General features: G+C 42.8%; 1 protein-coding gene across 1 annotated transcript; it reads right to left on the bottom strand.

The window, feature by feature from the left end:
* Positions 1–3,068: 3,068 nt before the first annotated feature.
* On the bottom strand, positions 3,069–22,715 carry LOC125435156 (cystine/glutamate transporter-like). The gene is made up of 12 exons (XM_048501235.1): positions 22,517–22,715; positions 18,454–18,580; positions 17,222–17,337; positions 14,992–15,117; positions 13,479–13,578; positions 13,331–13,375; positions 11,103–11,226; positions 10,553–10,656; positions 9,438–9,534; positions 7,352–7,501; positions 5,437–5,611; positions 3,069–3,287 (listed from the first exon to the last, which is right to left on the bottom strand). Exons 1-12 carry the CDS (start codon positions 22,710–22,712, stop codon positions 3,223–3,225), a joined length of 1,425 nt encoding a protein of 474 aa, XP_048357192.1. The 5' UTR covers positions 22,713–22,715; the 3' UTR covers positions 3,069–3,222.
* Between the last annotated feature and the right edge of the window lie 494 nt (positions 22,716–23,209).

Genomic DNA, 23,209 nt, shown 5'->3' with positions numbered 1-23,209 from the left:
ACATCTTTTATGCAGAATTTTAAAATCATGTGCAAAAAAAGGAACTAGAAGATTTTTACAAAATCATATGAAATGTACAACTATATCTAGCAAGTCACAGGAACTTGTCAGACTTTCTGTTTTGGTAGTGGAACCTCTTCCTCCTCCTTTCATCCAGTTAAAACTTGTCTACTGCATACCTTCACATACATCTCAGTTGCAAAGTTTATTTCTACTGTGTTTCCCTGAAAATAAGACAGTGTCTTATATTAATTTTTGCTCCCCAAGATGCGCTATGTCTTATTTTCAGGGGATGTCTTATTTTTCCGTTCCACAGCTGCATGCTCTGGTGTTCTGTTCGACGGGCATGCTTCCAATCAAAAAATTTGCTACGTCTTACTTTTGGGGGATGCTTTATATTTAGCACTTCAGCAAAACCTCTACTACGTCTTATTTTCGGGGAAACAGGGTAAGTAGCCCTCAGCTCTAAAACCCCTGCTGGACCAGACCACTTGTCCATCTAGCATCCTGTTTTATACAGCCAGTTGCTGTGGAGAACCAACAGACCAAGTATAGAGACCAATGTCTTCTCCTTGATGTTGCCTCCTAGAACTGGTCTTCAGAAAGCTTACTGCTTCTGTTTAGTCACCATGGCTAGCAGCTATTGCTGGACCTCTTCTCCATGAATTCATCTAATCCCATTTTAAAGCTATCTTTGCTCATGGCCATCACCCTATACAAGGGTCATACAGTGGTTAGAGGGTTGGACTATAATCTGGGAGACCTAGGTTCAATTCCCCAACCTGCTATTGAAGCTTGCAGAGTGATTGTTGGCCATTCAATCTTTCTTAGCCTAAGCCTACCCGACAGAGTTGTTGGAAAAGTAGAGAATGGCCATTTACTCACTTATGGTCTTATTCACATTGAGCACACATTCCCTTCAGGTTTAATTGTCAGTTACCCATACAGGTCTCCTCTTCAGCAGTCACCCTGCCTTCAGAGAATCCTCATAGGTTCTAAAAACTCTAAAAGTGTGACTTTTTTTCTCCCTTCACAGGAAAAGTGAAGGAGATCAGCATGCATTTAGCTCTCTTCAGGTTTTCTCGCTCCTCCTCACCTTCCTCCATCCACACCACAGCAGTTCTTCTCTCTCTTTGGGCCACCATTTCAGAAGGATCAGAAAGGTTTTTCTTTAAAAATATTCCATGGAAAGTCTATCATTGGAGCGATAGACCGAGTAAGTTTGATAAGAAATTCGCATGGTCAAGCAAAGTAATGCTAGACTGAAGACCGAATGGCAGGGGTGGAGTGAGGGGGAATTGCGCTCAGGGCATGCTGCGCCCTGCACCCCTGCCACACCCCCGTCAGACCTGGAACATCCCACCATGCCCTTGCAGGGGCACGTGTCCAGTGCATCCCCCTGGCACTACGCCACTGCAGCATGAGGGGGGGGATGGTGGCAGGCAACTTCCCTAAATGAAAGTTACATGGAAATAACAGGGGGTGGACAAAATGGCCGATTGGATAGGCTAGGGACACTTTTCAGGGGGATGAATCCCTGCGTAAACAAAAAGCTCGGGGGGAAACCCACTGTGAAGCAAACAGTTGCGGGGTAATTAGTGCATGCATAAATGGCCAATCATTTTGTAAGCTGCTTTGGAGAAAAAAAGCAGGATATAAGCATCTAAATAAATATTAATTACTAGTTAAGAAATACTTCCTTTTGTTCATTCTGAATCTAGTGTCTATCAGCTTCAGTGGCTTCCCTGGAGTTCTGGTATTATGGGGAGCACTGGAAAGCTGAATCATTAGTGCTGTAAGAGGGTTTAACTGGTAGAAAATTTCAGAATAATTCCACAGCCATTAAAGCAATATCTTTCTGATATTTCCAAAGTCTTCAAGATTGGCTAGCGAAGGGGTTCCATCTGAACACAGGACAACTACCACACTCCTGCACTTTTATATATATATTTGTACATTTTCATACAACTTTGTAAATATTTTATGGCTCATATTTTCTCTTGTACATAACTTTAAAATTTTACTTAAAAGCTGGTTATGTGTACACAATTCTAGTGTTCCATTTAGTTTGGATATTCTTTCTTTCCTTCTTTGTTTTTTGGGAATTAAAAACAGAAGCTGAACAGAGCTTATTTTCCATAAAGTCTTCAGAAGAAAAGACTGTGCATCGCTGTGCCTATGATATCCCTTGTTTGTGGCTATTGTTTTGCTGGACTGCAGTCGCTGTTGCTTGGTACAACTGATTATACCTATGGAGCCATGCAGGTGATTTTCTCCTTAATAATATGGCGGCACCAGTCTTGACCAAGCATCAGTAACGGTAACTGGAGAAATATGAGGGGAGAATCCCTGAGTCATACTCTATTTCTTCTCTAGTTCAATTTCTTCTCTAGGTGTGATATTAACTAGACCCGAATACAAGCAGTTTCTGGCATTGTCAATGTCACTGTTCAGAATATGCTGCCTTTCCAAAGGTCTGCACGTGTACCCCTTTCTTTTTAACCTACCAACATTTAAAACTGCAATGATATTTTGAAAACTTTTCTGTTTCAAAAGTGCTTCAGATCTGACAGCTGGGAGGAGTTTTATCATGGGTGTTATCATATTGTGGACTCTATAAGTAACACGTGAGTGTAAAGTACCATCAAGTTGCAGCCAACTTATGGTGACCCCAGCAAGGGGCTGTTAAGGCAAGTGAGAAGCCGAGGTGGTTTGCAGAGCTTTCCTTGGTGGTCTTCCTTCCAAGTACCGACACTGCTTAGCTTCTAGGTTCTGATGACATCAGCTGTACCATGCTGCCTTCCCTCCCCATAGGTAACATATCTGAAGCAATTTAGGCTTCTGGAAGTTTGCTTTGGCTTTTCCAAAGCATACCCTAAAGCACATCAAAACTGTCACTGGCCGCAGTACCCAAAAAAAGAAAAGAATTTGTGTATTGTAGACAGTGAATGACTCTTATTTCAGGAACCAGGTGCTCTCATGTCCATGCATTGCCCAAGGGGAAACAGGGCAGATTGCATCACTCACACAGTTCAAGGTGTGGCATGTCACAAGTCTATCCTGTGCCTTTGGTTCTGGGGACTCTTCATGGATTGTATTCAGTGATGAAAGTGCTGAACTGGAAAGAGAAGCTGACGCAGCACAGCGTTAAATGGAAACCGGCAGGGAAGTCTTCACAAAATCAGAACATCCAATGACAACTTTGGCTTTCCTTTCTGCTCCTCAGTAAGTCCTGATCTCTTGTTGCACCACTTTCAAGAGTATCTGAAGCTTCAGTGTAAGATAATCTGCAACGGGAAAGAGAGAGAACAGCCCAGAGTAGTTCATCTGCCAGTATTTTTTAAAAAGGGTAGCTGAAAAGGGTTGCTTGATAGACAGCAAAATTTTAACTTGTGAAATTATCCAGTGGAAAACACCATGGCGCCCACACCTTCTTTTTAGCAACTGTTGGAAGCAAATGTTTTCCATTCCATCGCATACGATGAGAAACCATTTCACTTACAGAGGTCTGGATCATGCTCTGTAGCTTCCATCATTATCACTGGGAGTCCATTTAAAACAGGGACCCCCAACCTTCCATGCGCTGAGATTAAGCAACCTTTGTATGTTTTTATTTTATTTTATTATTTATTTTATTTTATTTTTGTTCTGTTTGTTTTTTAACTTGACTGTATTTTATCTAACTTAGTATATGTTCTTGCTAAACTGAATAAAAATGAGGTTTACTAAGAATACTTCCAAGACACTTAGGTGGAAAAAAATATGTACTTGTCACCAAGAACTGCTGTTATATAGTTAGCGAAGAGCGGTAAGAAAGTTGGTTCTCCTTTCACCAAGGAAGTCATTGGGAAATTCAAATGTTTAAGTTGATTCGATTAGTATGTTGATTTTACTGCATTTGTGTATTAATTCTTATAATTGAATAAAACTTTTAAGGCCCCTTCCGCACACGCAAAATAATGCGTTTTCAAACCACTTTCACAACTGTTTGCAAGTGGATTTTGCCATTCCGTACAGCTTCAAAGAGCACTGAAAGCAGTTTGAAAGTGCATTATTCTGCATGTGCGGAATGAGCCTCAGATACATAAAGCAGGGACCCCCAACCTTTTTGAGCGTGCAGACAAATCTAGAGTTCTGATATGGAATGACTGCCTTGAATATGGCTATAGAAAGGTGGGGTATAAATGTTTTTAATGAATAAAGTAAATAATGGTGGGCATAACAACAAAATAGCTGCCACATGAGGCACAGCAAGTCACAAAATGATTGCCACTGCTTAACTTCAGTAGCAAATGAAGATCCTTGTGCTGTGGTGGCAGCTACTGCCAAAGTTATACCAGAAAAGATGTTCATGGTTCCTGTGGCAGCCACAGGGACCACGTTGGGGACTCCTGATTTAAAGGTTTTGGGGGGCCTTTAGCTTTACTGAAAGATTACTACTACAGAAAGTCAGAAACTTGAGGAACAGAATTAATATCCATTACAAACTCACTTCTGTATTCCAGAGGCGTATTGGCTCAAGGAGCCGCGGGGGGGGGTGGCTGACACACCCGAGTGCTGGCCCTGAGTCGTGAGGCGTTCAGAAGGAGGTATGGCGGGGCATTGCGGGGGTGTTGCAGGGCAGGGGCAGAGGACGCACCAGTGTATCGGGTGCTTTCCCCCCTTTCTTTGCCTCTGCTGTATTCTCACTCTATTCTCCAGGCAATTTTCTGGGAGGAAGAGAATAATCCTCACTCTGGATAAACAGACTCTATAGCAGAGTCAACTACTAAATAGTAAGAATTCCATAGGAAACATGTTTGCTCAGGTTAGGCTCAACAAATACAATCAGAGAAAGAAGTTATCCCTCAAGTGCGGAATGTCTCTCCTCTGAATATACCCATACAAAAAAAATTACTTTATGGAGCAAATGGGTGTAAACTCATTCATAGAGTAGCTGAGAGAGAAAACCATCTAACACCCCAGAGAAAATTTCTTTGTGAACCAGCCCAGATCCAGCCCAAGAACTGCTCAGTGGCAATCATTGATTTACACAGCTCTACATAGCTCATGCACAAGCATGGACACACAAGAATAATGTGCTAGATACCAGTATCCATTAATAGGTGTTGAAGGAACTTGATCTAGTTCACTGAGGTGCAATGACCACAAACCCCATGCCTTCCAGAGGGCAAAGCAAGGTCCAGATTCTCCCTACTGCAAGCAAAGTATATATGTAGAAGATTCCCACACCCCTCTAACTCCTCTATAATGTCCAGGCACTCAAAGGACCCCCCACCCCCGGACATACTTAGTGCAGAAACCAGACTACTATGCCCTATGAAGATCTCTCTGTGCTTGGGTGCTGTGCCAGTAGTGAAGTAGATCGAGCTCTAGGTACAAAAATTAACAGTTTGCAGAAGTCGATAACACAAAATTAATCCACAGTTTACTCACGGAAGGCAGTACGGTAACAATCTGGCATTGACCTTTGGACGAGCAAATAGTAAACTGGAAAGCCGCTCAAAACCATGGCACAACCGATGCTGATGCTTACTGGATCAGAGTAGAAAGACATCCCCACCGTGAAAAGGCAGATGAGTGTAAAAGAAACAGGAATGAAAAGAGGAACCTGGGAAGGAGGGGGGACAGATTTTGCTAAATAACAATGTTTCGGGCAAGATTTCTCATTAGATTTTAAATTACACCATACTGTACTGCTTTTCAAACTAGCCCAAGAAATTTTGCTGTCACAGAATCCACAGGCAAAATCCCCTCCCCAACATTTTTCTAACCTTTTATATATCCTTGCTTTTTGTCATTTTTGTTTGTTGTTCTGCAGTGGGGCATCAGCATTGCTAGCATACGCACACCAAGTGGATAAGCTCAGCCACAAAATTCACTTGGTCACCTTGGACAGTCACTCTCCACTCAATCTCATTCGTTTTCTATTAGTATTCTATAGATCATGTTAAACTGTTGCTTCATGAATTTCAGGTTTAATGTTTTCCTCTGCATTCGCTAAAAAAAACCCCACCCCAAATCCAATTAGAATTAACAATTGCGGCTACTATCTGGCCCTAGCTTGGTGGAACGCTCCGTTGAATGAGACCAGGAGCCTGCAGGAGTTATCACAACTCTGCAGGGTCTGTTGAGGACAGCAATGCATTTGAGATATCCAGCTGGCTGGCCTCTCTCCTTCTTGCCACCCCCTTTCTCCATCTTTAAATCAGGGGGTGATGGTATATTAACCTACCCTGATTTGTGCCATCTTTAAATGAATTTTATCATTGTTATTTTATTATTTTTATCATTGTATTTTATCAATATGGTTAGTCACTCTGAGCCCACTTCAGTGGGAAGAGTAAGATATTAAACTGATGATGATGATGAAAACATGAGAAGATCACTAAATACCACAATTTGAAATTTGAGATTCAGCAACTATGGCACAAACCAGTGGTAGCCATTGCAAAAACACTAAGGTGTCACTTAAAACATTTTCAAATTGACAAAATCAACATCTGTCAGATTTAGAAGGCAGCACTGCTGGGATATACATGAATACTATGCTGATAGATTACAGCGTTGTAGGCCTCTGGGTGAGGCTCAAGTTGTAATGAAAGATCAACAACAACCGGCTAAAGAATTGGCAGCTGTGATATTAAACAAAATCAAATAATAATATTCTCTTGCATTAACAATATTTGCATCGGTGGCTTATGCAAGACAGCTTCCCAATGGATTGTGCCCCAAGGCAGGTCCCATGGTACACAGGGGTATGTGCAACATTCTTTCATTCAGTCAGCACTGCATTAACCCTTCACATTCCCCAGGTGCGCCACGCCTCGGAGAAGATTTAGATGTTGCCAAATTGATGTTGGATATGCTAAATCCATGGATGCAAATTCTGACAAACTTGCATGGCTGAGAATAGGAAGCATTCTTGAGGCAAAAGATATGGAAATTAGAGATTGTGGACCTTGGCCACTAGAGGGAAGCAGATGAATGTATACTAACTGCAACAGTTGCAGCTAAGATTATATTTTTATGACAGTAGTATTAGGGAGTTTAGCCTCAACTGTCACTCCTGTTTAGCATGTTCTTGAAAACTTTTTCTAAAAGCTAAAAAACCCACAAACCTTTATCCAAACCTTCTAATGATTTATGTTTCAGCAATAGCTCTTCTGTTCTTCCATGTGTGTTTATATCCCCTGCACTGGCAGGCGTACCTCTTTGGATCCATGCTGGTGTAATTGGAATTATAGATTTCTGGGCTCACTGCTCCAACTCTGAACCAAGTCTACATTGCATCAACTCATAGTGAAAAGAAGAGGTGATACAGTGGTAGTTGCAGGAGCAACTTCATTACCTGGAATGGGCTTGGTATCTCAGGGTGACGGTACCGGTGAACTATAAGCCCAAGTGTTGCCAGTCCGATGAAGAGCCACCGAGAGAAACTGAAGAAGTTCAGGAGGTGGTAGAGCTCTCCCACACAGATCATGGCTGTGACCAAAGGGAACTGGGGGCGGGGGGCGGGGGAGATGTAAAAATGAAATTGACTTAGCAACTCACATTCTCAGACCATATAGGGAATAGCTGAAATCTGGAAAAGGACTTTCCCCTCTTTGTGTGGAACCATTTGCACACCTGAGAATCCAACTTTAAAACATATTTGTATTGGAACAGTACTAATATCTGCAGTGGGGGAAAAAAGACCAAAGGAAGAAGGTCTGAAGATCTTTGATAAAAGTAAAACTAATGTTCAGGGAGTTTGTTTTTTTTTAGGGGGTGAAAATTGAGAAGTCCAAGGTCAGTGTTTACATTAAAGGGCACATCAATTACAAAATTCAGTATCTGGGATAAATAGGAACTAATCCATTGAAATGCCTTACAGAACATCAATACAAAATATGAGTGCAACGCGTAGGCTGTCAGGCAGTGAATGATGGATTCCTGTACATGCCTGCATATTAACAAAACCTCAACCTATCTATGCAGAAACTATGGTTTCTTTTCCTGGATAGCTGTAAACAACAACATAACCTATAAAATTACAGATTGTCTAATGGAGTGGTTAGAGTGCAGAACTAATATTTTGGAGATCTGAAGTAGAATCCTTACTCTGCCATGAAAGCTCACAGACTGACAAACCGTCAGCCTAACCCAGGGGTAGGGAACCTTTAACACTCAAAGAGCCATTTGGACCCGTTTTCCACGGGAAAAGAAAACACTTGGAGCCGCAAATAATTTTTGACATTTAAAATAAAGATAACACTATATATATTGGGTTTTTTTTAACCTTTTACTCCACTCATTCTGAGAAGCGTATGGATGCGCCCGCCCTGCTACCTGCAGGGCGGGCAAGGATGAAGCCGGCGGCTCAGCCTCGCCGTCCGCTGGGAAAGTACCCGTCCCACTCCAACGGGGCGGGCGAGAGGGGAAGCCCACGGCGCGGCAAGGATGGGGCCGGTGGCTCGTCTCGTGGAGCCACAGTGCAAGGGCAGAAGAGCCTCATGAGGCTCTCGAGCCGCAGGTTCCCTACCCCTGGCCTAACCTGTCCGATGGGGCGGTTGTGAAGATAAAATGTACTGGACAATGTATACTTCCCCAAATTCCTTAGCAGGATAAAAAAACTATGTGAAGTTTCACTGTCAAATTCTAAATATTTTGAATAAAACGTTAAAACAAAATATTCTATGTTTTTTTCAGCTTCAATTTATTTGCCATCTGCAACCATTCCTGGGGCCACTCTCAGATTTGTCTTAGCTGGACTACTATGACACACTCTACATGGGGCTGCCCTTGAGGATAGTCTGGAGGAGCAAATGGAATGCTTTTTAAAGCTCTTCCAACATAAGCTGGTGAAGTTATATTCCAGAAGAACTTTGAACAAATCTGTTCAAATCTTTGAACAAAATCACATTTTGCTATTATTAGCAACCTTGTTATTATGCTGATTTTACCTTTTGTCTTATTGTGTTAATTTTATGCATTTTCCCACTATCCTGTTTCCCTGAATATAAGACATCCCCAGAAAATAAGACGTAGTAGAGGTTTTGCTGAAGTGCGAAATATAAGGCATCCCCCGAAAGTAAGACATAGCTAAGTTTTTGTTTGGAAGCATGCCCCATGAACAGAACACAGAAAAATAAGAAATCCCCTGAAAATAAGACATAGCACATCTTTGGGAGCAAAAATTAATATAAGACACTGTCTTATTTTCGGGGAAACATGGTACTAATTTTGTCCACAAGACATATATTTTAAGATTAATGTCACTTTTATAAAATTGATAATTTCTCAAATTGTTGGTTTGTTGTGCACTGCCCAGAGCCCTTCAGGGGAGGGGAGGTATATAAATTTAATTATAAAATAAATAAATAAATCACTTCAGACCCATTAAAGTAATTTGGCAGATAAGAAGTATGTCTGATTTTGAAGAAGCAGAATCTTACCATCAGCATAACAGCAGGTAAGGGTGTGTGTCTTTGAATATGGATCATAGAGAAGAGGGGAGGCCACTGCCCCTCCCTCGAAGCCACAAACAGTGTCCTGGTAGGAGAAAACAAGCAATGTAAGAGACCAATTCCTTTATTTATTACAGACTGTCATAGGGATTAACTGCACTTCTGCATGTGCCCTTAAGAATGGCCTAGTTTGCAGGTTGTCTTCTTATTCCTTCTTGTTCTGAGCCTTCTCTCTTTCATTTGCATTTATTCAAGGCTACAGTTACCCTAAAGCAGTGACACCCCCCCCCCCCCAGAACACTGTGCTTATAGAAACTGTGTTCACCAGTGGGACTCTTGGCACTTATTTGTTTCCTCAATTCTCTTCCTCAAAGTATCGAGATAATTCTGACTTATCCTCACCTTGTAGAAGCAAGAGGTGCTCCAGAAGAGCCCAAGAGGCATCACCTTTGTGTCTGCTGGTCCTGGGAGTCCCCACTCAGCTACCTCCATCATTGAAGGATAATTGACTTGCAGTCTCCCAACATTTTGAGACTGTTGCCTCAAGGCATTTTGTGGTAGCCCCCATGGCAGCCATTTTGAGGTAGTACTTGCTAATCTCAACACATCAAAAGTGCTGAAGGAGACTTGGGGATCTCTGCCATTGGATCTAATGCTTCCCTTCTTCCAAACTGAATCCAGCTGGTGGACAGTTTCCAAGAGATATACCAGTGACCACCTGAAGAGTTCAAAACTCTCCACCACTCAATTTTCTACTACAAATCACCCATCACCCATGTTGCTTTGAAATGAAAAAGAAAATTATCTCAGAGACATCTTTCATACATTCATTTGTAGTGTGGTTGAGTTCACAGTCAGTCCTTACTGTTGGACTTGAAATGCAGAGTCAGGTTCAAATCTCAACTCAGCCACAAACTCAGTGGATGATCTTGGGCTGGTCACACCCTGTTAAGGAAATCCACCTCACAGGGTTGTTGTGAGGAGAAAACAGAGGAGGAGAGAACTATACACTATCCTGAGTCCTTGGAGGGGTGTGTGTGTGTTAAAAATGTGACCAATGTAGCTAGGAGAGATAAACCTTTTAAAAGTAGCATATAACTGACCTTGAAAACGTAAAGATTCCTCCATTCATGGTTCCAAAACACGACAAGGCAACCAAGACAGGAATCACTGAGATAAGGCTCTGACAAGCTTTCTGTGCAAAACTCTGAAAGAAAAGAAATTGCACAAGGATCTTGATGGATGGATTCAAAGGTGACAGGATAATAATGAGCAATGGGCTGTGCAGCCGTGGTTTGGTAGTTTTTGCTCCTACCATTTTGCCCACATCTATGGCTGACATCTTCAGAGGCATTTCATGGTAAGATGACAGGCCACTAAAGATGCCAGTCAAAGATGGGGGCAAATTATTAGGAGCAGAAACTATCAGGCACAGCCCAGAAAAACCACAAAAGCCCGTTGTTCCCAGCCATGAAAGCTTTTGACAAAACAGTTTTAATATATTTTACATCTGTTGTTAATATTTCTCATCCAAATCAAATTGTGTATTAATTATTGTTACACGGTCATTATTTGCTTTGAGTGCTCAGGCGCTCAGAAAAGGCGGGTAGAGAAATACTATACACCAGACAATAAGTCTGTCTTTCAACTCACCACAGCTACTGCCTGGGAGGCCAGGACATCTGCTGCTGTCAATACAGTGTAGTAGGACACATTGGTAAGCATGTAGCCCACGATCACAGTGATCACAGACACAATGACAGCCAGAGGAATATTTCTACAAAAGGGGGGGGATAGGAGAGAAAGAAAAATATCATGAAACTATCCGCTTCTCCCATTACAACCCCCCCCCCTTACTCTTTCTGGTCATTCTCTAGGAGTCTCTTGTAGGTGCCCAGCCCCAGGATTACTTGTTAATAGGCACCAAGGGAAGGGGCTTTTCAATTGTGCCCTCCACCCACATACACACACTGTAGATCACACTTTTTCAGGACACCCCTGCCCTGCCGGACTTGTATACATTCTGCAGATCATGTGACATCAAATTGTTAGTTGACCTCTGGACTGTAATCTACATTTATTTATTTGTTTGTTTGTTTGTTTGTTTATACACACTTTACACTTTTATACCGCCCTATCCCCGGGGGGCTCATGTTTGTGTTGTTTTGTTTAAAATAGCTTAACATTTTAATGTTAATATTTTATTTGTTGTTTTCTGATTTTATGTTGTTTTTAAACTCAGTTATAATGTAGTAAGTCACTGTGAGACCCTCTGGGGTAGTGGTGACTAAAACAGAAAAACAAAGAAAGAAATAGCTTTCAGCATAAATTACAAAAACGACGACGAGATGCATAATCGTTACATTCTAAGCAAAAATAATCCAGGCACAGGAAAACTGTAAGCAGGACTATGATTACTTCCATTTTAATGTCACTTATAGGACATTAAAACCAGCATGATGAACCAGGGTAGTGTAGTGGTTGAGAATGGCAGACCCTAATCTGGAGAATCGCGTTTGATTCCCAGCTTCTCCACATGAAGCCTGCTGGGTGACCTTGGGCCAGTCACAGTTCTCTCAGAACTCACTCAACCCCTACAGAGGCAGGCCATAGCAAATCACCTCTGAACATCTCTTGCCTTGAAAATACTATGAGGTTGCCATAAGTCAACTATGACTGTGCGCACGTTCGCACAAAGACACTCACACAAGACATTGGAATTATGTACACCATCAGCAAACAGACAAAGGGTATTGCAACCTGTAAACTATTTATAATTCAGAAACTTTTCCACCTCCAGCCACTTATTTCTCCCTACATTCAAGCCTCAACCAAGACTTCAAATGAAACTGAGCACAGAATTATTGACAAGTAAAAGACTTGCTAAATCAAAACTCTCTCTTCAGTGAGGGATGGGTAATAAGGTCAGAGAAAGCAAAGAGATGCCTGCAGACATCTTCTAAGGCTGCCTTAGATAAAACATTGAACCTCTAGGGGGAGTCAAAGGTAATGCCTGGATTATCATTGCTCTAGATGCTAGTACTGCAAAGGCAATTTAAGGTCAAATGCGACGTGACATTGGGAAATCTATGAACAGGTAGAACTCCGGCAGTGTAAACTACAGCTATGAGGGGCTCCTGATTCAAATCATTCCAAGTGTAGTAAGGGAATGGGATGGGTTAATCCTCCCCCTCCTGCCCCTAATCCTACTGGAGACTAATCCCCTCTCCCCACCACAAACAAAGGGCAAGATTAAAGCCCCTAGTCCTGATTCAAATCCAAGAAGTTTCAATTTACACTTTTTTTTAAAAAAAAAAAGGAAATTCAGCCTCAGATCTCTTAGCTGCAAGTCTAGTTTCACCTTCTAATGTTGCCAAAGTCAGGTTCAGTGTAAACCACAGTTACCTTCTTCTCTCTCCCTCACAGAGAGAGACACATATAGACACCAGCCTGCCCATCACCTTCCTGAAAAGCTTTTCCCACAAATACTGGATTGATCACATCAGCTACCCTGTTTCCCCGAAAATAAGACATCCCCTGAGAATAAGGCATAGTAGAGGTTTTGCTGAATATAAAACATCTCCCGAAAGTAAGATGTAGCAAAGCTTTTGTTTGGAGGCATGCCCATCGAACAGAACACCAGAGCATGCAGCTGTGGAGTGGAAAAAATAAGACATCCCCTGAAAATAAGACATAGCACATCTTTGGGAGCAAAAATTAATATAAGACACTGTCTTATTTTGGGGAAAACACGCTAGAAGCCACCTTCTTTCTTGTACTGAGGAAATGAAGGAAAAAATCTTCACTCTGAGGGATTCATATTTTGAAGTCACAATGATCCGACTAGGGCTAATTTTTAAGGCTTCATTTCTCAGACTCACCGTTCTGGCCTCACTAGCTCTTCTCGTACAAAACTAGTCTGGAACCTGTATTGGGAAGGAGGAATAAGACAAGCCAAGTTTGTGGTGAGATTTCAACAATATTGATAGGCTGAGCGGATGTCTGAAGACATTTTTTATGTATGCATACCATCCTGAATAGGCAAACATCCCGGCATAAAATGCCAATGGCAGCTTGTCCAAAACCATTGCTTCCTTGTTGAAAGCATCCTGGAAATTTTCTGTGCGGCCTAAAGAAAATCAGAAGATTAGAAAGCAAAAGTGGCAGGAACACAGACCGATAGCAGTAAGTCCCATTAAACGAAATGGGGCTTACTGCTGGGTTGACCTTCATAGGATTAAAGGGGAGAACTTCTTTAGAAGAAAAGCAGTGTAACAACATCAGAGGATCAGACCAGTGGGATCCATCTATTCCAGCATCCTGTTTTGCACAGCAATCAACTATTTGCCCTGGAAGGCAAACAGGACATAGGTCATTTCCCCACTTACCTCGACCACCCTTTGCTGCGCGCTACTGCCAGCGCGCATCATTTCTGGCGCGCTCCTGGGCTTCCCCACAACCCGGCGCTCTGTGCGGGGTCATCAAAAGGCGCCATTTTGAGGAGTGCCAGGAATGACACGCACTGAGGGGGCGTGGCAGCGGCAGCGTTGGGGCAGCTGCGTTGTCACCGCCCCTGTAGTAGAAAGTGCTGGGGGACCCTGCGCTACTTGGGGAGAGTAGCGCGCAGCAGCAGGTAAGTGAGGAAACAACCATAGAGGCCAAGGCCTTCCCCTGATGCCGCATCCTAGCACAGGTATTTACCTTTTCACTGCTGTGGCACTTCCACATTTGAATTGATATTCTAATTAAGCCACACTCTATAAACCTGGCATTTCTTTCCCTTTCAGTCTCAGCCAGTTCAGACCTCATCAGTATACTTCTTTTTTTGACCCAGCGTGCATCATCTTACCCTTCCCTTCATTTGCCACATTGTCATCCGCTCTCCCAATTTAGAGAGATGTGCTTGGAGTTCTTCACAATCAACGTTGGCTTTCACCATCCTGAATATTTTAGCATCATCTACGAACCTAGCCACTGCCTTGCCCACCCCAAATTGACAAGTATTTAAGAACAAATAAAATAGCACTGCTCCAGAGGTGGGATCCAGCAGGTTCTCACAGGTTCCCAAGAGTAGGTTACTAATTATTTGTGTGTGCCAAGAGGGGGTTACTAATTGGTGATTTTGCCATGTGATTTTTGCCTTAGTTACGCCCCTCCTCTCAGCAGTAGCGCGCAGAACTTGAAGCAGTCTAGCAGGAGGTGCACCGGCGTGCGTGGCAGCCTGCACCTGTGTGCATTCGTTTCTCGCCCAAGGACCGGCGCAGCAGCTGCGTCCTTGCCACAGCCCCGCCCAGGAATGCCTGGCCACGCCCCTGTCGTGCTCCATGCAGCCCCATTGGCGCTACACCAATGTTTGAATCCCACCTCCATGGGAACCTGTTACTAAAATTTTTGGATCCCACCACTGCACTGCTCCCAGTACCAATCCTTGTGGGACCCTGCTGCTCACTTTCCCTCATTGTGTCCATTTACACCTACTTCTAGGATAAAAATAATACCATACAGATAGATTTAGTATACAGATAGATTTGTTAAGAGATACCTTGGGCTAAAAGCATCATGCCTGGGACAATGATAAGAACCAGAGCGGCAAGCTTGATGATAGACAAGATTGTCTGAAGCCTGGCACTCCAGCTGACACTCCAAGAGTTCAAGATAATGACAACATCTGGGAGGAGAGAGAAAAAGCAATGAATTGGTACAATGCAACCATGTATTTCAAGGGCAGTGTCATGAGCCAGCCAGGTACAGAGGTTTAGAGTGGCAGACTGAAATCTGGAGAACTGGGTTCAATTCCCCACTCCTCCACATGAAGCCTGTTGGGTAACCTTGGACCAGTCACAGTTTACTCAACCCTCTCAGCCCTCATGGAGGCAGACAATGACAAACCACTTCCAAGTGTCTCTTGCCTTGAAAACCCTACAGGGTACCCATGGCATAAGCCAACTGTGACTGGACGGGACTTTCTACTACCACATCAAACATGGGGGAGAGAAAGCAATATGGTCCAGTCCAATCTCATCAGAAGTTAAGCAGGGTCAGTATTTGGAAGGTAGTCTCTGCAGAGGAAGGCAATGACAAACTACCTCTGCTTTTCACTTGCATTGAAGGCCCTTGTTGGGTTTGCTGTAACCCAGAGGCGTATCTGGGCAAACTGGAGCCCGGGAACAAAACCTGAATTAGGCGCCCCCCCACCCTGTATGGGCGGCCACCCTCCCCCACCACAACCAAACAATGATTTTTGCCCCAGCTCACAAAACACCTCCCACCCCAGCAAAACATACATGGCACTCTCCCCACCAACTCTCCTAATTTTGTCCTCACACCAACCCTGTTAGGTAGGTTGTTAGCCTGAGAAACAGTGCCAAGCCAATGAAAGTGTGTATTAAGCATGTAAATCTCTCACAAATCACCCCCCAGCAAAACATTTACCAAACAAATGTCAGCATCATCTCTCACAAAACACCTCCAGTGGAATCCACCTGCAAACAGCATCACTTTCAATTGTGTTTAAACTTGTGTTAAAATTTCTTCTTTTAAATCCACCTTAAAGGGAGAATCTGGGGTCCCCAGTTAAAACAACATGGAAAGTGATGCTGTTTTGGGGTGTATTCTCCCCCACCCTGAAACAGCATCACTTTCAATATTTAAACTGGGGATCTCACATTCTCCCTTTAAGTCCATGCCGAAGGGGGTGGATTTAAAAGGAGAATCTGGGGAAATTTGGAGGGTGCCTGCTGTCAGGGGTGCAATTGTTAAGCTAGCAGCACCAAAATTTCAGAGCATATTTAGGATACTATCCTGATGATACCACCCAGGTTTGGTGAAGTTTGGGTCAGGGGGTCCAAAGTTATGGACCCTCAAAGATGTAGCCCCCATCTCCTATTAGCTCCTATTGAAAACAATGGGGGATGGGGAACTCCTTTTGGGAGTCTATAACTTTGGACCCCCTGAACCAAACCTCACCTAAGTTGGGTGGTATCATCAGGAGGGTCTCCTGAAAATTCCCTGAAATTTTGGTGCTGCTAGCCTAAAAACTGCACCCCCTGCTGCCCAAAAACTAAAAAAAATTAAAAATAGAAAAAACACACCAACTGACCTGAAATTTTTGCGCCCTCCACTAGGGGGCACCCAGGGACATAGGGTACCCCATGTCCCTAGGCAAATATGCCACTGCTGTAACCTGTGACTTGACAGCACTTTATACAAATAAATCAAAAATGTAGAGCCAATGCAATTTAATGGTGTTTTTCTTTGGTGGGATTGTACAATAAGAAAATCAGGAGGACATAATTTCTTCTTAGTGCAATGCAACCATGGTGGATGGCAATGAAAGACGGGGCTTTAATGGTGATAGCAACACAATTATGGAATACTGCCTCCTCCCCAAAGATTTGCCTGGCATCTATTTTCCTATTTTATTACATACAAAGTAAAGACATTTCTATTTCCTTAAGTTTTGAGCAGAGGGGTTTTTTTTTTGTCTTATAGTTGACAGACTTTCATTCTGATAGCTTAAACTGATTTCATCTCTGCTGTTAACTGAATCTGCCAGTATGATTTATACACTGAGTGGTGCGTTTACAATAACTTGCAGTTGTTTTTATTGGAACTTTTAAAAGCCACTATTAATGATAATTTTATTGCTGTTATCTGACAGAGAGTGTTGGTGTTGTATGGATTTTATTGTTTTATTTGCTCGAACTAGACTGTAAATCATATTCAGAATATTGGAGGTCAAGAAACGAATCACAACAAATAAATGTACTCACAGTACCCTAGGAGAGCAACCAGTTTCACAGCCAAAAGCGGAGCAGCACAAGGAGCAAAAAAGGGCTCCAGAATGTAGCGCCCAAATGCCAAAGCCACAACAGCACTGTTGGCTGGCCTGGGAAGGAAAGGATTGTGATGAGACATCAAGGAAATTTTAGTTACATTTGTCAACCAAGATGCAAACAGCTGTGCAGTCAATGCCGCTTAATTGTATCTCTGCTCTCTAACTGTAGCCCTTGGGTTACTTTTTCCTACAGATCCAAGAGCAGTCCCTACCAGACAGATCAGAAAATATATCATTGGTGGAGTGAGGCCTTTTGTGCACACGGTCTGCCTTGCATGAAGCGCATGTCCCCATCAAATTGGATTCTCAATTATGCACTCATTTTGCGCTCTTTGGAAGCCACTACACTCTCAGATCAGAGAAGCTCCATGGCTCCCAAAACTGGGCAAAGGCCCCTTCCGCACAAGCAAAATAATGCGTTTTAAAACCACTTTCACAACTGTTTGCAAGTGGATTTTGCTATTCCGCACAGCTTCAAAGAGCACTGAAAGCAGTTTGAAAGTGCATTATTCTGCATGTGCAGAATGAGCCAAAGTGTGACTTTTCCTTCTTTTCGCAGGGAAGACAAAGTGAATCAGAATGTGTTATTCTTGATTCGGGCTTTCAAGCTCCTCCCCATCTTTCCCCACCTACACAACAGCTCTTCCAAGCAGAATCTGCAAGGTTGTTTTTTATTATTTATTCTCATGCTGCAGATCCATGGCTGGAGCAATAGGCCCATGAAACTGACACGGTCTATTGCTCCAGCGAAAGACCCCAGTGGCAGCACACACAAAAAAGCAGGAGGAAGGTTGCCTGGGAACAAAAAGGGAGCAGCAGGTGAGCAAAATGGTGGATCAGATCAGCACAACTAAGGACACCTTGCAGCAGGAGACTTCTGTTTCAAATGGAAAACTGCAGGAAAACCCCACTGCAAAGAAAACAGCTGAGCCGAAAGAAGTGAATGCACCATAGCCCTGACTTAGCATACAGTAGCTTGATATTCTCATATCATAATTGTGCAGTACTAAAACCCAGCCTATACTTCTGTCAAATAATGCCAGATACCAATACCATTATATGTCAGCTATCAATTACTGTCAAACATCAAATATACACACACGAATGCTGCGGTGCATAGCCACTTGGACTTTAAATTTATGGCAAGTTGCAGAAATAAAAGTTTACCTTATAGCAAAGTATTCAGCCCACAGGAACAAGAAACCTGGCAGAGGGCCTAGGGTCTCCAAGATGTAGATGTAATGGCCTCCAGACTTTGTGATTCGTGTGCCAAGTTCTGCATAACACAAAGCACCTGAAGGAATTCAGATAGAAAAGCAGAAAATTATTCCATATATGTATGTATGTATGTATGTATGTATGTATGTATGTATGTATGTATGTATGTATGTATGTATGTATGTATTTATTTATTTATTCATTCATTCATTCATTCATTCATTCATTCATTCATTCATTCATTCATTCATTCATTCATTCATTCATTTATTAGTCCACTTTTCTCCACAATGGGGATCCAGAGCTGCTTACATTGTTCTCTCCTCCATTTTGTCCCCATAACAACCTGTGATGTAGGTTACCCTAAGAGTGACTGGTCCAAAGATCACCCAGGGAGCTTCTATAGCATGATAATGATTTGAACGAGGCTCTCTCAGCTCCGAGTCTGACATCCTAACTACTACATCACATTGGCTGTCACTAGTTTAGTGAAAATCCTTCTTGCCTAGCAAAAATCCCTACTTCCAGTTATACCTATTGCAATTCCTACAATCTAGTGGCTAGATCATCAAACTTTTCCCAAGTGCAAATCCCTGGCTGGACCTGTAGTTCTTTGGGTGACCACATGGGGCTGTTGTAAGGACGTACTCATTAAGTTACTACATCTATAATCTAAGGCTGATTCCCCACGGTCAATTAATCGTGTGATACTAACGCAAAATATTTGCCTGATCGACAAACAAGGATTCATCCTGGTTCTGGTGCTCATTCTCCCCTTTATCCTGTGTCTTTGCTGAACCTGCTTGAAAGTACTACTTTTTTTAAAAAAAACGTGTCTTCGATCCAGTTTGGATGGGAGAATCAGGGGTCTAATCTTGGTTCAAATTTCCCACTGTGGAGTGTGACGCAAATGCCTTACAACCAATCAGTGCACAGTGGGCTCTCGTGATTTGGTTCTCACAAGAGCATGAGAGCACGACAACCAACCAGAAATTTGGGTGGGGGAGACATGCTGACATACTGACACTCTGACATCATAACGTGAGCACGTTTTTGCGGGGGGGGGGAAACGTCCCGCGCCAACACGGCATGACAGCCAATCAGGAGAGACCCACCAAGCTGATCACGTGGTAGTGGGGATCGTTACATGTCTTGAATCCGAGATAGACCTAGATGTCTTCACTGGAAACATGCTGCGGTGGGGAGGTTGAAACCTCAATGAAAAGGTGCAGTTTATTTTCAAACTTGGTTTGATCTAGATTGAATTTCCCAGTGGGGATTCGGGCTGAGAGTTCCAGATCTGGCTGGCACAGAACAGTACAGATCAGCATGACAGGTTGGGACCAAAGTAGATGGTGTTTGAGAAACCTGATCAGCAGCTCCATGCAATTGCTTTGAAGATCAGGGAAGGGCCACCTGGAAGAAAAGATTTCATTTTCCCTCCATGCCTCTTTGATTGCCTAAATAGCCCTTCCAAAGCTGCAGTTAGCTCAGTAGGTGGGAAATGACAAGGTGAAGCAGCTGTACTTTATTCTTCCCCTACACTGAGATACATCAGCTTTAGAGGGACTATGAAATCATGGATGAAATAGAAGGGTTAAATACCCAATCTCTACCTAAAGTTTCAAAGTCCTAATGCGGAGCTGCTGAATGATTCACAGTGACAACCTAAACATAAACCTGGAGGCTGTGCTCAGTTCCATGATGTTTCCATATGTATAGCCACAATGGCACCATATGGCCAACCATTATCTTATAGCCTGAGCCCATGTTATTTTTAGCTTCAGCTTCAGGCCTGCTGGATACTTTGGACATCTCATTTGAAGTATACAACCCTTCCAGTTTTCTGTGAGGCAGATGGGGACTCTATAGACCTTTGAATGAAAAGGATTATTGAAAATGAATGGGTAGTTGTGGTACACCTGTAGAACTGTAATCAATCTACCAGTGACTGAGTGTTTGTGGTATACCTGTAGAACTAGGATTAATCTGTCAATTTAATTTGGCTTAGTTTTTCAGGTACTTTTTCACACAGATTAATGTTTAAATAGCCATCTTCCCTCCTCTGTGCTGCTCCCATGAGATTTCAATGAATATAAATCATCAAAAAAGAAATGTTTTGCACAGCTTAAATGGAGACAGGACAATTGTCATCGACTGACCCATGTAAGAAACCAAAGAAGACTGGGTTGATCAAGGCATGGCCCAAAAGGTATCACATAAAACACTACAACATAGTGTAATAATACTACTTGCAGCTATTTGTTTCTTCCCAAATGTCATAATTATTCTGAAAAAAATGACAGATCATTGACTTCAGTTTTTAGTTTTACTGTAATCCATCAGAGAATCAATTCATTGTAGGGATAGAGCGATACAACCAAACTGCTGATTGGGATTCCTTTGTTTGAAGGCTTTCCAAATTTCAGCATGCAGTGTGGGGTTCCTTGTAGGCGGCCTTCTGATAAAATCCTGATTCATGGTAATTTACACATTGACTCCTCACATTTGACTGATGTTCAAGGCCAAGTCCATCCAATACTGAGAAGATCTGAAGTCCCTGGTCTGCCCTTCTACTAACCCAGAGAACCTCTTCCTTGTCAGGATTTAATTTTAGCTTGGTCACGCTCATCCAAATTATTACTGACTCCAGGTATCAGTTCAGAACATCACAGTTTCCTTAGAATTATGGGGAAAAGAAAGGTAGAGCTAGGTGCCATCAACCTGTTGGTGTCAACGCAGCCCAAACCTCCTGATGACTTCTCCCAGTGGTTTCATGTAGATAATATAGAGCACGGGAATAAGATGGATCCTGTAGAACCACAAAGGTCAACTGGCATGGAGCAGAGCAGGAATCCACCAGCATCATCTTCTGAGACCATCCCTCCCCCTAGATAGGACTCAAACCACTGTAATACAGTGGCCCAGTACCAGTACCAGTACCAAGAATAATCTTAGCAGTTTGCCCGAGAGAGAATCTGCTAATTTGCTGTCTGCTGCAGATGGCCAGGGGGAGGTGCTACAGCTATCAAGTTAATAGGGATCAGGAAACATAAGAGAGTTCCACGTGGCGATGCTGGCAACTCTGTCTGAGTAACTAAGAAACCAGGTATGGATGGAAATGTGCTTGAATTGTCAATCCACAAATGCTTCAGCTCTTGGTTATCTCCAGGAACCAGCCTTGAAGACTCTGAAGAGAATCCATCTCAAGCTTATTGTAGAAGGTGTGGGAAGAGGTTGGAGGGAAAATGCTAGTACTAAAATGATTGTTTCATTTCCAGTATACAATTACATTTAGCAAAAAAGAGAAGCCTCCCAGGTACAGTTCTTGTAATATTTAAGATTGCCAACTGCCTGGAAACCTCCCCCCACCCCACCCCAATGTCTTGTCCCTCTGAGGTCTGATGGGAATCAGCACAGGCCAAAGGAACTAGCAGTTTTGGAGTTGTGGGCACTGGAAGCTAAAAGACTATATCTAATCATTCAACTGAGAACTGTCTAAGGGTTGTTCCGCATTCTAATTTTCTATAGTTGTAAGTTCCTGTTTCTTTGGGGCAGGGGGGCTTCTGTTCCACATATGGTTGCTCTTTCTTGTGATCGATTTGATATTATAGAACTTTAAGTCTGGCATAATAAAAACCTGCAGTTTAAATCTGCAGGGAGATATGCTGGACACAAACTGCTGTACTATGAAATAGACCACCAGAGGGAGCAACCACATGCAGAACAGAAAGAAAATCCCTGAAGAAACAGGAACTTACAAGCAAGGAAAATGAGAATGCAGAAAAACCCTAGATCAACTTTAAGATTTGCACACCAACCCTTAACCACTTGTCTCATCTGAAGATGATTTGTCTACTTGTGGCTACTGTGTCTTTGATACAACTTTCCATCAGTTTGAAATTGGACACTTTTATTTCTGGGATAGACAAAATAAAGGCAGGATTGCCTGTCAGCAAACTTGTTCACCAGGATCTAAAAAAAGGAGAAGGAAAAGAAACTCACCACGCACCAAACATAGAAAGGATCCCACAGCCAAACCAGACGACCAAGGAGAGACCTACATTGCCAGAGTTTTTCAGTACTCCCTTGGGGGAAATGAAAATGCCACTGCCAACCATGCTCCCAATGAGGAGTGAGAAAGCCCTCAGAAGGGTAATCTTTTTCCTCAGAAATACAGCCTCCTCTTTCTTCTTAGATTGCCCCATGGTTGGCACGAGTTGCAGAGTACTCAGGTATTAAATGTTCCTGGCGCTGAGGCAGGACTTGAGCTACCATAGAGATTCTCCCTGGCCTCCAGTCAACCTGTATGAAAAAAGAGAAATCAGAACATCTGGCATAATTAACTTTCTAAAAATTACACTGAGGGTTGAACTGCATGATGTTTTCAAAGCCTTATTCATCTCAAAATGCTAGGGTGTAGTGGTAGAGCGCTTAATCATCTCTGAACTCTGGAAGGAGGCCCCTCTTGGCATATCCACGAGGCCCACATCAGAGCTGCCATCTCATCACATCACAGAACAATAGCACAAAGACTACTCACACAGCTGTGTCTGTGCTTTGATTCTGCAGAACTGGAATACATGGCAAAAAAAAGAGGAAAAGGAAAAAGCAAGAATGAAATGGTAAAAGAATGAGGAAACCCTGCCTGGATTGTTCGCAGTGTCATATTGAGACCTTGTGAACAACCGTGTCAACAACTGGC

Source organism: Sphaerodactylus townsendi, linkage group LG06 (genome assembly GCF_021028975.2).
Source record: "Sphaerodactylus townsendi isolate TG3544 linkage group LG06, MPM_Stown_v2.3, whole genome shotgun sequence".
NCBI classification, from domain to species: Eukaryota; Metazoa; Chordata; class Lepidosauria; order Squamata; family Sphaerodactylidae; genus Sphaerodactylus; species Sphaerodactylus townsendi.
This window is presented reverse-complemented; position numbering and strand designations above follow the sequence as displayed.

Bases quoted from the DNA above. Each gene is read 5' to 3' on its own strand.
- LOC125435156 (XM_048501235.1), bottom strand. From the start codon at position 22,712: ATGGGGCAATCTAAGAAGAAAGAGGAGGCTGTATTTCTGAGGAAAAAG. The intron at 17,338-18,453 runs GTAAACTTTTAT...TTTCCTTCCCAG, and splicing joins GCTGAATACTTTGCTATAAG to GCCAGCCAACAGTGCTGTTG. The intron at 10,657-11,102 runs GTGAGTTGAAAG...CTTTTCTTTCAG, and splicing joins CCTCCCAGGCAGTAGCTGTG to AGTTTTGCACAGAAAGCTTG.